Below are 16096 nucleotides of genomic sequence, written 5' to 3' on the forward strand. Positions count from 1 at the left end.
ATGGAAAAAGTGTGAGGTAATATAATTTGCATTATTCAATACTACACTTGTTTTTTTTTTCACTAACCTTCACTGTGTCAATAGCTAGAAGAATACCATTCATTCGCTCAGCTGACAAGTGGCAAACATCTCTGAAAGCATTCTGTATATCTACATAAACTGCAGCCAAATCTTGGTGGATTTGCATGGGAATGAATTCATCAGCAGAATTCAGAAGTTGTTCTGCTATGCTCAAATCTGCTGTTAGCATGTCAGGAAGAGCAGCAATCTGTGTTTCCAGAGACTTAGTGGTTGAGGAACAGAAGGAAGGAATTGTGAAGAAGAATGACAGAATAAAAGGAATAAGCAACAGACAACAGCAGAGAAAATTGTGTAGAAAGAAAGCCTTTAGTAAAAAGCAGGAGTAGCAGGTCATGAGAATTTAACTGAAGTGAAGAGAGATCCTTTATATTTTATAAGTAACAAACCTGAACTTCCTCCATCTGACATTGCAACCCATTAATGTCTTCTGCTAACGGGTCATTGGTCTGCAAGTTGCTTCTAATATCTTCAAGAGTATCACAATGATCCTGAAGTCTCCCAACACATTCCAAGTAATTCTGGGTGGAATTTCTCTGCAAAAAGTACATCATTATACTTACACCATTATCTGAAGACCCAAAACATGCACCTGGATCATGCAGTTGACAATGCTTTGAAAATCAGTGTCTGACTCAGCCAAGAGTAGTAGCAATACTTACTCTTGGTTTGGCTTCATCCGTTTGCTTTATGTTTGAGACCTGGTGGTTAGAGGTGGTTGACTGAAGGACATCATCTTCAGCAGCATCGACTGAGGCTGAGATCTTGCTTTTAGCATCCATGCTTTCCTCTCTCAGGACAGTGTCTCCCAAAAGTCTGTTAAGCTCTCCTTCCACATCCGTGGGCATTCCTTGATCTCTACTTGGGGAGATCTCCTGAATCCACATTGATCCATCTTTACCCTCATCAGATGGACAAATTTGAGCTTCTCTTGGATCAAGTCCTTCATGTTTTTTCAAATCGAGGAGAATATCTGGATCCCTAGTTCTCTCATTTGAGCTGACATAACTGGCTGGAAAGGTTCCAGAGTGGTGCTGAACATTTTCAATAATGCTATCAATGGCTTGGCATTTTTGTTTTTGAGTCTCGTCCATACTTGCTGTATCCACCTGCATTTGGATTAACTCATTTAACAAATCACTGCTTCCCACAGATTTTGGAGCACTTCCATCTTCAGCCCTTGCCATTTGAGGTGAATGAAGGTTATAATAGTACGCATCTTCAGCAACTGCTCTATCTCTATCCTGAGACTGTTTGAAGATGTCTGCCTCTTTCTCTCTATCCTGATCAAGCATGACTTTGACAGAAGGACTTGGAATTTGGGGGTCAGACTGCAGTTCATTGGATTCTGTGAACGTTTTGTCTGAACAATGACCTGAAGTAGACTTTAGAGTTTTTTCATTGTCACTTGTTAAGTCGGATTCAGCTGATCTGTGTATTGCTGTGGCCTTTGAAGTTACTTGATAACATAACTCGCCTTGCTCAAGTGGGTGTTGTATGTTATGTGTACCTCCTCTTGAATCATCTTCACTAGAGTTAGTAGTAATTTCAAGAGGTAATGGCTTAGAATTTACTGTTGATCCAGCTAAATCATTTAAGTTAAGTTCAAGTGCGTTCTCAGATCCTTTGAAACCTATAGCGTTTTCAATGTCACTCTTCTGTTCTACCATACAGTCAATGTTGCTTTCTGTACAGACCGCAGGTTTTGCTATTGGTGCATTTCTGATCATTTCTGAAATGTCCTCATAACTAACTGACTCATTTACTCTGTTTTCTGTACTAAAAGCACCTGTATCCTCATCAGAAAGCTCATGATCTGGATTCCCATTTGTATTATTGCTGTATTTAGCTTTATGTGACATATTAGCCTGAAATGATATATCCTCTCTCTCATCCAACACATTTTGAGCTAGTATGTGGTGCCTATCAGTACATAAATTCACCTCTGTTGCAGTCTCCGTTGGTGGTGACTGGACACTTGCTCCACATAAAGATGAGGTTGACTCTGGTTCTGTAAGTGTTTTAACTTGAGCAACATCTTTTACCAATGGCAGCGAAGTGCTTAAACTCTCAGAGAGCCCTTTGTCCAAATATGTATTTGTTATTGTGGACTCCAAATTGGACCTGTTGAATTCCTGTTCAGGATTAAGTACACTCTCTGATTTTCTTTCATCTGAGCAGACATCGCTTTGTGACGAACATGATATCCCAGAGTCACTCTGTACAGGGCTAACAACCTGACTTGTTATAGTCTCAAGATATGCCACCTCCCTAACACACGATAAAGGACTTCCAGTTTCACAAGAAACAACAACAGAAGTGTCAACATTGTTATTTGATTCATTTCCTTCCCAAGTGAAAATGGCTTCTGTAGTGTTTATCTCATTTTTAGTATCCATTGTCTTGAAATGACCACTTTGTTCACAATCCACCCCTATTTCAAGAGTCTCAGGAACACCATCATACACATTATCTTTTGTCGCTACAATGGTGGGTAGCTGAAGATTACTGCTCACACCTGAAATGTCTGTAGACGCCTGCATGGCTTCATCTGATCCTGAGCTTATTTCACCTCTTTTTGCTGAGTCAAGCACCATAATGTCTACTCTTTCACCCTGCTGTGACTGTAGCGTTTTCTCAACCTCTTCATCATCTAATACTCCAGACTGCTGGGCATCATTTACACTGAGCTCACACTTTGCATCTGGATCAATGATGGCCTTGCTGATTCCCTCTGAACAGAGAACACTACTGCTAATATCATCAGTAATCAGACCCACCTCTAAAGCATCACAAACGCTAATGGTATTTCCAACTGCTGCATCATAGAAACCACCCAAAAGGTTCTGCTTTTCCTTGACCTGTAGTGCTACCTTACTTGAGATCCAGCCTTTATCGCCAGAAGTGTTCAGAACTGACAGTGTAGCACTTTGGTTATCTTTCAAACCATCCTCTTGAAGTTGCAATGCAAGCACTTCTGAGACAGTCTCTTCATCAATAAGGCCTTTATCAAGAGCAGCTTTAAGGTCATACCGTTTCCCAGAGGTGACATCTAAAATCCCACCTTCCTCTACTTGTGCCCTAAGAAGATGGATGGCATAATCTCTCTCAACTTTGCCATCCCATACAACCTCCGTATGTGGGAATTCAGAGGGCATATCTGTAGAGTTGGTTGTTTCACTGGCTTTTGAATGTTTTTCTTGGCTTGTAAGGGTATCATCACATTCAGGATCCACTACTGTCAGACACACATTTGTGGTAGTTGCTGCTGTAGAAAAGGCTGTTTGTGGTAACTCCATTGTGTTTGACGGTTGAGGGGAATCTATGTCACATTTGTCTGCTTGGCATTTGTGTGTGTATGAACATGTAGAAACCTCAGACAGTTTGTTAGTTTCAATAACAGTCACATGTTCATTACTGCCAAGGAGAATATCACACTTTTGATCTGTTGCTAAGGTGTTTACATTAGATTCAATGGTTAGAGTAGATTCTAGGTAATTGTGTAATACTTTCACATTTGCCACGTTATGTTCTTCTTCTGTTGTGCTTTCCAAATGTTCACAAATTTGCAATTCTTCCAAAGCATCATAATCAGCATCCAGACAATCACCGTCAGTGTCAGGAATACTACTGTTCATTGGAGACTCATGCAAATCTTCTGAAACATCATTCCTATGAAGGCCAATGATGTCTTCTGCATGTTCTGATTCTGATGTTTCAAAAAGTAATTTAGCCATTTTGTTTAACTGGCGATCAAAGATCAGCAGCCTTTGGCCTGACTTTGGATCCATATAGCTATTCATCATGAGGTAGGAAATAAACAACTGTTTCACCTCAGAGAGAGATGGTGCATCTGAGCTGTTTTTGTCACTCATTTCTTCCCCAGATCTACAAGATCCTTCAATTTGTAGCTCCTGCATTACCAGCCATGATGAAAACCTGTTATTCAGTTCATCTATATTAGGAAAAACATCTGGTATTTCTATTGTCTTCAACAACTCTTTTGTAAATGTCTCAATCAAGTTATTCTCCACTGCAGAGTCAACGTCAACCACCTCAGAGGTTTCAGGTATGTATAAACCTGTTATCTTCTGCCGGTTATGCAGCAGTTCAGATGCAAGTTTGTCTGTGATTATATTTTGCTGAAGAGAGGTGGAGAACGAGAGGATTTCACCAGCGTTAGGCCAAAGGAGACCCATGAAGGCTTTCTGTCTCTCCAGAACTAACAATGCACTGCTAGAGCTCATTAAGTCACACTGGACAGCCTCGTCGACTGTAAGTCTCGCCCCATTGCAAGGATTAACAATGCCACCATCTTGGGCCTGATGGCTCAATATCTCGCTCGCAGTGTCCTGATCAATCAGCCCCTCGGATAAAGCCTCCTCAACCATCATCTTTTGGCCAGTTTTGGGGTCAACTATGCCTCCTGCAAACAACTGGGTGCTCAGCAACCGAATTGTGGTCTCTCTATCAATAACGCCTTCTTGCATAGCTTCCATAACGTTAATCTCTCTCCCAGATGTCAGGGATATAGCTCCATCTTTTCCACGTTTCACTGGAAGCAGGCGAAGTCTTGTTGGCTCGTGGATCTGGCTCCTCTGCACAAGCTGATTAAGTGTGACTTTTTCTGCAGTGTTGGGGTCAATCAAGTTCTTCCAAGTATCCTTTCTTTCTGACATCTGTATAAAGAGTGAATCAGGTATCAGGCCAAGCTGAAAAGCCCTTTCCAGATGTAGGATATCATCTGAGTATCTTAACCCTCCACTCGCTAGGTGGATTTCAATGATCTTTATAGCTGTTTGCACAGATATAGCCCCCTTTTCAAGAGCTGCTATAACTGGCAATGGTTCTAAAGCAAACTGGGGATCCTGAACACATTTTTTAGCTTCATTCAAGTCTTGCAGTTGCTTGAACATTGTGTCATCCACAAGTTTGTTCTTGAAAGCATCCTCCAAGTCCATACACAAGTACTGTTCAGGCCAAATGAGTCCAGTGGTTATAAGCTGAGCCTCTAGAAGACCAAGTCCTGTGTTCTGGTCAACGAGGCCATGGTTCACGGAGCAACACACGGACATGACAGCTCCACTTTCAACATCCAGAATCCCTTGGATGACCTGCAGTGCCTGGAAAAAGATAAAAGAAATCAAGATGTTTCTAAAAGTATGTTCAAACATAATCACTAGAAATGATGATAACAATATTAGTTATAAATAGGATCAAACATACTCACCCATCAGTCAAGTCTACGGATTGTACTAGCTCATGTGCAACAGTGCAAGTCATCAGCAAGAGAAATGGGACGCAATAAAAGCTTGCATGCATCTGTGAACAGAACTCTCAGTATTTTGTACAACAACACAGTTAGAGAAAACACGCAGAGCGTTATGTTATTATGCGCAGTTGTGGTGAACCTCGTGTAGACAGGGAAAAGAATGTCCTACTGTGAAGAAAGAGTGAGACCGGCTGACATGCAAAGTATGTTTACAGCATACTCAGTTTACCATGATGTTTTAAAACACACACAAAAAAAGGCTCTTTTTTGCCATTAAAAAGTTAGAGTGCCTGAGGAGACCTTTGGAAACTGTCTTACCATGCTACCTATTTCAAGCTGTCAAAACAAATGTTAGTCATGCAGTTGGAGAGAGTGTTTACACTTTGCACACAATAATGACCTTATATAACCAGCCAAATGGCAGTGGCAGAATATCTCACCTGATCGGCTGAAGAAGTTGCATCTGCACACTGTTGAGAGAGCTCGCTGTAGGCCTGATGCAGAGATTTTAACTGCTCTTTTGCTTCTTGCTTTTCTTCTTCTGTCATTCTATAAAAAAAATTTTTTTTTATAAAAATGTCCTTTTATGAAAGCACATAAAAACGAGAAATTAAGTGCATGCAAACAGATAATGCTATTAGAACCCGCAATTAATTCTCAGTAATTTCTTCTACCTGTCAACAATATAACATACTTGTCACTGTGTTTGGTTAGCATCAGCTGGGTAGTTCTCAATGCTTCTCCAATTTGTTCCTTCTTTGTCACCATCTCCTCCATTGACATCTATAATATAACATAATAATATTCACTTTAGTTGATTAGTTGCACTTTGAAAGCCACTTCATCCAACATCTACTGTAGAATATTCTAACATTTGAAATCAAATTAAAGTTTTTAAGCAACCACTAGCCAATTTGCAGAAAAAGTGTGGATATGTCACTATTAAAAGTTCCATGATTTAACCTAATAATGGGATTCAAAAGTTTAAGACCACACTAAAAGCCTGGGATTCAAAATGTAACAGTAAATGTTAATACAGTAAATTAACAAAGATTCAGGATTTTGAACATGTTTTAAAAAATTCTATTATAATTTCTATTCATTCATTATTGTATCCTCTTTAGGATGCTGGAGCCTATCCCACATACACCTGTCCAGTTCACCGACAGTGCTTAGGATTGTGGGGGAAATCAGAGCACCCGTAAGAAACACAGGGAGAACATGCACACTTCACACAGAAAGGCCTCCTGATTTGAACCAGGGAAGCAACAATGTCACCCATTATATATAAATATAATATCTGTAAGTCACTTTGGATAGAAGCATATGCTAAATATAAATTGAATTATTAACACATATTGTGACACTGTCCATGGGTCAGTACAAAATGCATTGCTTCTACTGAAGCACATAAATCTCTTAGTAACATTCAGAAATCATGCTGGATAACATGGTCAACAGATTTTAGCTTGTCGCTAAAGGGATAGTTCATCCTGTCATCATTTCCTCACCATCAAGTTGTTCCAAACCTGTATGAATTTCTTTGTTCGGCTGAAAGAAGATATTTTGAAGAATATGGGGGAAAAAAGTCGTCGGACCCCCTTGACTTCCATAGTAGGGGAGGAAAAAAACTATGGGTCCATCAACGTTTGGTTACCAACATTACTCAAAATATCTTCTTTTGTGTTCAGCAGAAATTCCTACAGGTTTGGAACAACTTGATGGTGAGGAAATGATGACAGAATTTTACATTTTTGGGTGAACTATTGGTTTAAAGCAAATACGCATTCTGAAATTCATGTCCTTTTCAGTTACACTTTTCACTCAAATTGTTATACTGATCATGTGATTTTACTGATGGACTGGGGGGACCCAGAAAAATGTGAAATACAATCATTTCTACAAGTGGCCTCAGACTTTTGGATCCCACTGTATTTTAAAAGACATTTGCCATGTTTATATAAACATCAAGATGGAGTAATCAATCTCTTGTTTGGAGAAGAATATACGCTGTCATTATGGATTTGAAATTATAGATGAATAGTCATTCTGATACAACTTTCTAACTTGGGAAACTATTTATTTGAAATGGCATTTAAATTGTTCTCTGCTCTTGGTCAGTCAACAGCACATTTACCACCTAAATGACTTGGCTTTGATGACCAAGCACCACTCCAAAATGGGTGGTGCGCAAGATTGTGTGATGAAGTGTAGAGATATGGCAACGTCAGAACTGAAGGATTTCTATAGGCGCCATAGAACGCAGTGATTATGGCCCAGTACAATTTGTACAGTTTATCACACTGTACATGCACTGTATGTTGTTAATGTGTCTGATGGAGACACTTATGTGCTTGTGGATACATTAGCATTGAATTAGCATTGTTGCCCCTCGTTTAACATGGGAAATGACCTGATGGCTGGTTCAGATGTGATCTAGCAAAATGGTGACTATATAAATCACAATTTGAAATGCAAGGGCAGACACATTATAGGTAAATATATTATGTGAAATGTGTGTGGATAATAAAGCAAGCAATGTGAACAACAAACATATGAAGAGATACACAATTAAACAATCTTTATTCAGAAGAACAACAACATCAATGTGTTTTGATGTGTTTGACATATTAGCAAATTTTGAAAATGTCAAACAAGTTGGTTCCCTATAATGTTCACTATGTTGACAATATGCTGACAATAAATCTGCTAGAGGTAGACCAGTAAAAAACGATGAAAAAACAAAGGGGCATTTTGACTTGTTTACCTGGGGTTTACTAGTGCTCTCTGTGCTGGGTTTACCATCACTTTGAGCTTTTCCATCTTTGTTCAGATTCGTTTTCATACTGGACATCCAATTCAATAACTTGTTAACTTTATCACCATGTTCTTTCTTCTCGTCCTCAACAGACCTCTAAAATCATTGAAAAGAAATTGTAGGGTGGATTAGAAAACAGTGTAAAACATTCATTATTAGCGCAATACATTCTGTGTTTGAATACGGTAAGAAATGAGCAGGTCCATTAAGCTCCCAGCCATTTTACATGGAAGTAAGCTTGACAATAAATTAAAAATGATATGAGATAAAGATATGAAATAAAGATATGAGGCATTTTTAAGCAATATCGTACAGTAGAAAACAAAAAAATCCCATATTTTAAAGGCTCCCATTTTCACCATTATTATATTTTTGTTTTGTTTTTTCAGGATAAAAATATATATTCTCCTACATTAGATACATTAGGGTTGCTAATATACTGGCTGTCAATATTTTTTTCTGCCATTCACCAAAAATGATTTCAAATGTGCAGAAGAACATCAGAACTGGCGATAGGTCCAGAAGTATTGAAAAGAAGAAGTATTGCTCATATTATATGGCTTTGTTACTTCAAGAAGGACAAACCCAGTGTGGCTATCAAAGACACTCTTTTCTAGAGCTTCCTTGAAAGACATTTTCCGCTTGGTTTTGGGACAGGTGATGCATTTTGAATGGGAATTGTCGTGTTGAAGATGTGCAGCAGTTGCTTTGTCGATCAAGCAATTCTGTATGCCATCCTCCAATGAGACTCTCTCTTGGCTCTCTGGGTTCACGAGCCCACCTGTTGCCAGTTGAAACTCAAGACACCTCAATGCAACATCTTTTGGGAAAAGGTTTTCTTGCATTGCTTGAGCTACAGTCAAAGTCTTTCCATTTTGAGGGTGAATGATACCATAGTAAGCTTGCTCACATTGCTGGATTTGTCTGGCAAAGCCTTCATCCAAGAGTCCTCGGTGTTGTGCTTCTGTAATCAGAACCCTTTCTCCAGATGCTGGATCACAGATGCCTCCAGTGCAAGCCTGGGCTTCTAGCAACCTCAATGCGGTGAGTCGGTCCACAAGGTTCTGCTGGTGTCCTTTGAAAACCGGGAGTCGTTTCTTCAAAGAAACATCCCAGAGTCCTGCAACAGGACAGTTTGAAACATTAAAGACAACTCTTCTGGAAATCAAAAGATCAGCAAACTCGGAAATGCTGAGCTGACCACTCCGGTAACTATTGAGCTCTTCCGTTTGGAGAATTTTCAGACTAAGAGCATTTTCAATGCAAAGCTGCCGCCCAGTCTTATGGTCTGTCAGGATGTGTAAAAGATTCCTACTCGAGTCCATGATTGTTACCTCCTGCCATTCACTCTCTTGTTGTGAGAGAAAAAGATACATCCTCTTGTCAATTTGACCGACCTTATATGCTTCATACGCTGACATTTTCGCACCATTAGAAGTGTTGATGACTGATATTCTGTGTTTGCTGGAAGGTGAAAGTGTGAAGAGATGCTGGTCACCAAAAGGAAGAAGATATACTCCACCGTTGACATCATATACACAGATTCGGAGCAGTTCGCTGTAGTACGCCTTCTGCCCTGTTTCTGGGTAGTGAAAATCTTTTGGGTTGCTGACTGGATCGTAGAGACTTTGAAGGGTGGCTTGATTTATGAGCCCCTGCTCTAATGCACAATCCATGGGTACCCTACTTCCAATCGATGGATGAATCAAACCTCCAGTAGCGATTTGAGTTTCCATTATCGCTTTCCCTCTATGTCTATCTAGAATTCTCTCCTCCATAGCCTGAAACACTGATAGTATTTTACCAGCATGCGTATAGCCACTGACTGCTTTGTAAGCATCACTTATTTTGTCCTTAAGATCATCAGTAATCATACTGTTCTCAAAAGCATCTGAAGGAGAGTAACCTTCCCCTGTCATAGGATCAATGATGTATCCTGTGGCAGCTTGCGCTTCCAAAAACTCACTGGCGTAGGTTTTAGATATTAATCCTCCTGCAACAGCATCAAGGAAGGACAGCTTTTTCTTGCTAGACTCCATATAAACACCTGCGATTGAAGATGGTTTACCAACAAATTGAGCTAATGATGCTTCTATCTCCTCCATGGTGATGAGGCCTGTTTGCAACTTGAGGGCAATTTCCTGAGTGATTATTTTGGTTTTTATTAACTTTTTAATACTTATCCGTCCTCTGAGACCTTGAATTTTTTGGGAAGAAGACTCCATTTTAAGCCCTTTCGATTTACTTATAGGCGAGTCAGAAGCAAGATCGAGAGAAGACTCAGAATCATTGATATTGAATGAAACAGTCTGGCTTTTACCAGACCTGCTCTTATCAATTGAGCTTTTCCTGAGTATAGTGTCTGTGATGTCACTCTGACTGTTACCAACCATCGCTTGATTTGTGTGGATTTCAAATGCATTCGAATTCGGGAGTGTAATCAAATTTTCTGTTTTCTTGGTAGCATTTTCCAGAGTTCCCTCATTGATTACTTGCATCTTGGTTTGCTTGACCTTTTGTAGCTCCTCCAGTACTTTTTCCTTTTCCAGTGTAGCTATCTGCAAGCATGAGATCATTTATGCAATTAAAGCATGAAATAATAAGATTAGATGTAACATCCTATCTACTATATTATCAGATCTGACCATATAAATTGAACCTAAATTGAAATCTAGACGCATACAGTATTGTACACTTATATACATTAGATTTTGTAATAAATATATTTCATTATATATTGCATTAAATTTATATATTCACTGTATATATTCATAAATATTTATATAAGGATTCAGGTGAAGTGTGTGATTTCTGTACTAGAAAGCTTGCTCTCTCCTCCATCTTATTATTCACAAAAGTGAGCACCATTTTTATTTTTGCAATTATTCCTCTATTGCTGTCTGGGGTATACAGGTGGTGAACAGAATTTAAATTGATATAATTTATAGTGATCACAACAGCAATCATTTTTCAAATGATGATCAAATTCTGGAGAAGAGCAGGGAGAACTATGAAATGACTTACAGTGCTTTCAAACTTTTGGTGCACACTTGGATAATGTGAACAGTGTTTTAGAGGGTTAGTTCTCACAAAAATAAAAATGCTGTCATTAAAAACTCATGTCGCTCCAAAACCGTAATATCTCTGTTCATCTTCGGAACACGAATTAAGCTTTCTTAACCAATGTCATTACCACTTTCAAGGCCCAGAAAGGTAATAAACACATTTTTAAAACAGTCAATGTGACTCCAGTGGTTCAACCTTTATGTTATGAAGTGTCAAGAATTCTTTTTATGCGCAAAAAACAAAACAAAAACAATGACTTTATTCAAAAATGTATTCTTGTCTGTGTCAGACTCCTACGCTGTTTACGTAGTGTAAATAGTGCAGAACTTCCGGGTTCTATGTCAGAATGCTGGCTCCCCATTGGCCGATTCTGTTCAAATAAGCACCACGATGCATGGGTGTGATGCTGATGCAAGAGCTGGCCAATAATGAGCCGCGTTCTGCCGTAGAACCCGGAAGTTCTGCACTGTATTTAATTTGTCAACAGCATAGGAGACATGGACGAAAATAGTTGCAGAGAGCTCTCGGATTTCATCAAAAAATATCTTAATTTGAGTTCCTAAGATGAACAAAGTTTTAGGGGTTTTGAACGACATGAGGGTGAGTAATAAATGACAGAATATTTATTTTGCGGTGAACTAACACTTTAAGTACTTGGTTGCACACCTGTAACTCATGACTGAGTCCGCCTAAAAAGGTGGTCTGGGGTACTTCAGTATGGTTTGCTGCTGATATTAATGCAATTGTCCTAAATCGTTGAAGGGAACTGCTATTGATGGTCCAATTGTGTCAGCATGTCCTCAATTACTTTCTTGACCATTAGGATTGATGCAGTGCAAGCAGAGAAATACATTTTTATCATTTATAATTTCTGCTTAGCTCCAGCAGAAGCTGACTTCTGCATTCACTCCGCTGTTAGATAGACCAAAGTATAAAAGTGAGGTGAGCAACCTTTTCAATTTTTCTGCCTTTTCCTGCATCATCCTTACCTAGCCACCGTCCTCACAAGGATAAACAACTACCAATTTGTTGATGCATGCGTAATAAGTATCTGACCCACAAAATATAAGTGTGAATAGAATACAGAAGGAGCAACTGACCAAGCAATGGAACCAAGTATGAAAGCACCTTTACCTATAGTTGTCTCTCCACATTGTTAAAACACAAAAAAAATCATACACTTCACCTTTTAATAAAAGTTTTACAAAACTGTGAATGCACCTGAAGTTGTACCTCAGAGCTCATTTTCATTTTCGTTAGTTCCTCCTCCAGGTTCTGTTTTGCTTCTTCGTACGAAGCAACAATTTTCTGAGTCAGTTGAAGTTCAGTCTTCAGCTTTGCCAGATCTTCGTCTTTTGCACATTGATGATTGGCTTGTCCAAGTGCCTCCAATTCTTTTAGATGCTTCTGCTCAGAGTTGACTGCCACCTCAAGTTTCAGATTCTTCTCCTGTAGAGACTTCATGTCCTTGATGTATGAGACTATCTGTTCTTTTAAAGATTTTGCTTCCCTTTCTGAGATGTCCAATTTCTGGCCAGTCTCTGCCAACATTTGCTTTAGCCTTGATATCTCATTTGAGCTGTCTTTGTGAATATTGTCAAGTTGAAAAATACTAGATTTTACCCTAATTTTTTCAGTTTCTAACTCAGAAATCTTTGATTTTGCTTTGAGAACTTCAAGGTCAAGAATTCCCCTCTGTCTGTCAGATTCGTCCAACTGAGTGCGTACATTGCAGAGGTGTTGTTCAGCCTCTTCTTTGGCTTTTGTTGCATTAGAAATTAATGCTTTCAGTTTCTCCACTTCTTGAGATAGGTGCTTGTTGTCTCGCTCCGCAGTTTCCACAGTATGCGAATGATCCTTTGATTTCCTCTCAAGCTCCAACTTAAGTCGTGATTCTTGCAGCGACAGCTTTTGCTCCATTTCAGCCTGAACTAACCGCAGTTGAGTCTCATAGCCTTTCTTTTGTAAGTCGAGTTTACCTTTGAGATCATCAAGCATCTTTTTACAGTTGTCCAATTGTTCAGCAAGCTTTTGTGACCTCAACTCAGCAGTTGCCGTTTGATTTTGCTTCTGCTTAAGCTCTTCCTGGGTTTGTCTCAATTTCTGCTTCAGCTCTGATGTTTGGAGAGTTAAACTTGTAATTTTATCTTCTGCAGCATTCCTATCTTTTTGAAAAGTAACCAGCTCTTGTTTTAAATTCAGTACAGATTTATCTGCGTTTGAGCTCAATTCTCGCATAACAGAACTTTTCCTTTGGAGTTCAGCCTCAAATTCTTTGATTTTGGACTGACTTAACCGGTTTTCTTCAGTCACCCGCTTTAGCTCATCTTTTGTTCTTTTTAGAGTGGAGCTAAGATCATCAAATTCACATTTTAAAACCTGTAACTTCTGGTCAGCGGTTTGCTTATCCCTCTGAAGAGATGAAATGTCCTGTTTCAGGCTTACTGTAGCTTTTTCTGAACTTCCACTGATCCTGTTAATTGTCTGCTTACATTTCAAAAGCTCATTTTCAAGTTCTCGTACCTTTGAAATGCTCTTCTTACCTTCAGATGACTCCCTTTGAGATTCTCCAATGGCTTTTTTTAAAGTTATGTTCAGGTTATTTATCTCGACTTTATGTTCCTGGACCTTCTGATTAGCCAGATTCCTCTCAGTGGTTACAGAACTCAGCTCAGATTTGAGATTTGAAATATCTTTTTCATAGTTGGTTATGGTCAATGTGAGAGTCTTGATCTTCTGCTGTAGCTCAGTAGTCTTTTTGGCTTCTTCGTTGTAATCTTTAAGTTTGATTTGAAGCTCATGCGATACCTGTGCTTTATTCAGAAGTTCCTCTTCAAATATTTTTACCTGAGATTTTGCACTTTCTGCCTGGGATCTGAGTATATTAATCTGCTGTTCCTTACTGTCAATCTCAATGGATGCTCTATCGATTTCTGCTTTCACATTTTTAATGGAACGCTCAGTGTCCATGTTAATCTTCTTGAGTTCTTCTACTTTCTTAGCAAGCTGCGTCCCTTGCAAGGAACTTTTCTGAAGCTCCAATTCAAGGTTTTTGATTTTGAGCTGAGCTTCCTTTTCTGTTCTTGTCTTTAGATTGATCTCTTCTTTGGCTCTCTGCAGTTGCTCCCTCAAAACCTCCACCTCACCTTTCAGGGTTTTAATCTTTTGGTCAGCATGTGATTTGTCTTGCTGGATTGACTCAATACTTACCTTAAGATGTCTGGTATCACTTTCTAATAACTGATTCTTTCTATTAAGTTCATTGACCTTAAATGTCATCTGCTCTACTTCAGTCTGTTTGGAAGACAACTCATCTTCTAGGCACCTCAACTTATGAGCGCTCTCCTGTTCCAAGGAGGTCCTCTGTAGAAGTTTCCCTTGGTTGACCTTGAGCTGATCCTTTATGCCATCAACCTCTGTCTTCTGGAAAAGCACCCTCTGCTCCAGAGCCGATTTATCTCTTTGGAGAGACTTGATTTGCTCTTGATACACGTAAACAGACTTTTTCAGTTCAGAAGATTCTTGTCTTAACTCCTCTGCTTTCTGTCTCATGTTAGACCTATCTGCATCCATTTCCACTTGAAGCTTCAAAAGCCTGTTGTTTGCCTCATCTAAGAGTTCTTTGAAACGTTGGGCTTTCTCCTCAGCCACAGTTTTGTGGACAATGATGGAGTTCAATTCTGACTTCAAGGTCTTGATTTCATTCTCAGCTCGTTTCTTGCCCATAATAAGCTCTTCCATTTTGCGTTGCAGGACATCTGCTTCAGTTTCAGAATGGTTTATAGAAGAATTGGTTGAAAAGGTGGACAGCTGTGCACCTTCTTTGGAGAAACCCAACAAGGATTCACCTTGCATCATTCTGACATCTGACTTGTGTGCCAGATCCATTTCCATGATTCTCACTTGGCTAAGGAGCTCTGCCTCAGCATCTCCCTTAGCCCTAAGTTCTCGCTCTAACGTACGACTGTGCTCCTCCAGACCCTGTACATCACTGTCCTTGCGACGTAAATGATCTTCCAGCTTCTTACGGGCTAATGTACTTTCCTCTATGCTCTTTTTAAGGTTGCGGAGGCTCTCTTCCAGGGAGGCCTGTTTGACCTCTGACTGCTGAACCTGTTGTCGAGCACGATTCAACTCTTGCTCAACGGAACCCTTGCTTTTTATCACACCTTCTAGTTCAACACGATACTTCTGGACCTCGTACTCAGCCTTTGACTTCTGCAAGGTCAAGTCCTCAATTGACTTCTTCTGCATGTCAAGGTCTGCTCCCAAGATGTCCAGCTGCTGTTGCCTGTTAGACAGTGATGCCTCGAGTTCCAGTACCTGACGCCGGAGTCTGGTGATCTCCTCTTCACTTGAAACTTTCTGCAGCTCCATGCTCTCAGTCCAGCTTAAGTACTCCGCATTCTCCAATGATTTCCTCCTCTGAAATAAAAGATATAGTCATCTTCCAGTCAACCCCTTGGAAGAGAAAAGGCGGTTCTTGCCCACTTACCAATAAAGGTTAAAAAACCACCACCACTTATTTGCATGTACTCTTCAGCGTTTTTCCAGGACATGCTTTCCCAAGAGACAAGGTCACCAGCAATGATACAAAATACAGCAACATGTGCTATTTTGTATCAAAATACATTTAAGCGACATTCAGAATTGCCGGAAAGAGTGTGTGCAGCATGTTAGGGTGTGTGTAATTGCTCTAATGAAATTGGTGAATGGGACATGGCTGGGAGTTGCTAAATAACATGCAATAAAGTTGCCATACAGCCCCAAAACAGAAAGGGAACATAAGCATTTTAGCTATGATGCTAATGCTAACCAGCTCTATTAGATGAAGCATGAAAGTCAAGACAAAGTCAACAATT

General features: G+C 39.6%; 2 protein-coding genes across 12 annotated transcripts in view; both read right to left on the reverse strand.

The window, feature by feature from the left end:
• The window catches only part of dst (dystonin), a 251988-nt gene that overhangs the window by 98912 nt on the left and 136980 nt on the right, over nucleotides 1-16096 (reverse strand). For 9 of the 10 annotated variants that reach the window (XM_067422412.1, XM_067422411.1, XM_067422413.1 and 6 more), the window contains 3 exons: nucleotides 8118-8264; nucleotides 6045-6133; nucleotides 5791-5899 (listed from right to left, as the gene is read on the reverse strand). In XM_067422412.1, coding sequence (XP_067278513.1) covers nucleotides 5791-5899; nucleotides 6045-6133; nucleotides 8118-8264 — 345 coding nt within the window. Of the gene's footprint in view, nucleotides 1-67; nucleotides 284-467; nucleotides 615-740; nucleotides 1991-5790; nucleotides 5900-6044; nucleotides 6134-8117; nucleotides 8265-16096 lie in introns of those variants that run through there. The other variant, XM_067422421.1, reaches the window with a different exon arrangement.
• LOC137045639 (desmoplakin-like) lies at nucleotides 8271-16091 on the reverse strand. 2 transcript variants are annotated; one of them, XM_067422423.1, is made up of 2 exons: nucleotides 12468-16091; nucleotides 8271-10726 (listed from the first exon to the last, which is right to left on the reverse strand). In XM_067422423.1, the coding sequence occupies exons 1-2, from the start codon at nucleotides 15609-15611 to the stop codon at nucleotides 8669-8671; spliced, it is 5202 nt and encodes a 1733-aa protein (XP_067278524.1). In that variant the 5' UTR covers nucleotides 15612-16091; the 3' UTR covers nucleotides 8271-8668. The 2 variants fall into 2 exon arrangements, with proteins under 2 accessions (XP_067278524.1, XP_067278523.1); XM_067422422.1 differs by having other exon boundaries at nucleotides 12456-16091.

This window comes from Pseudorasbora parva, chromosome 17 (assembly GCF_024679245.1).
Source record: "Pseudorasbora parva isolate DD20220531a chromosome 17, ASM2467924v1, whole genome shotgun sequence".
NCBI classification, from domain to species: Eukaryota; Metazoa; Chordata; class Actinopteri; order Cypriniformes; family Gobionidae; genus Pseudorasbora; species Pseudorasbora parva.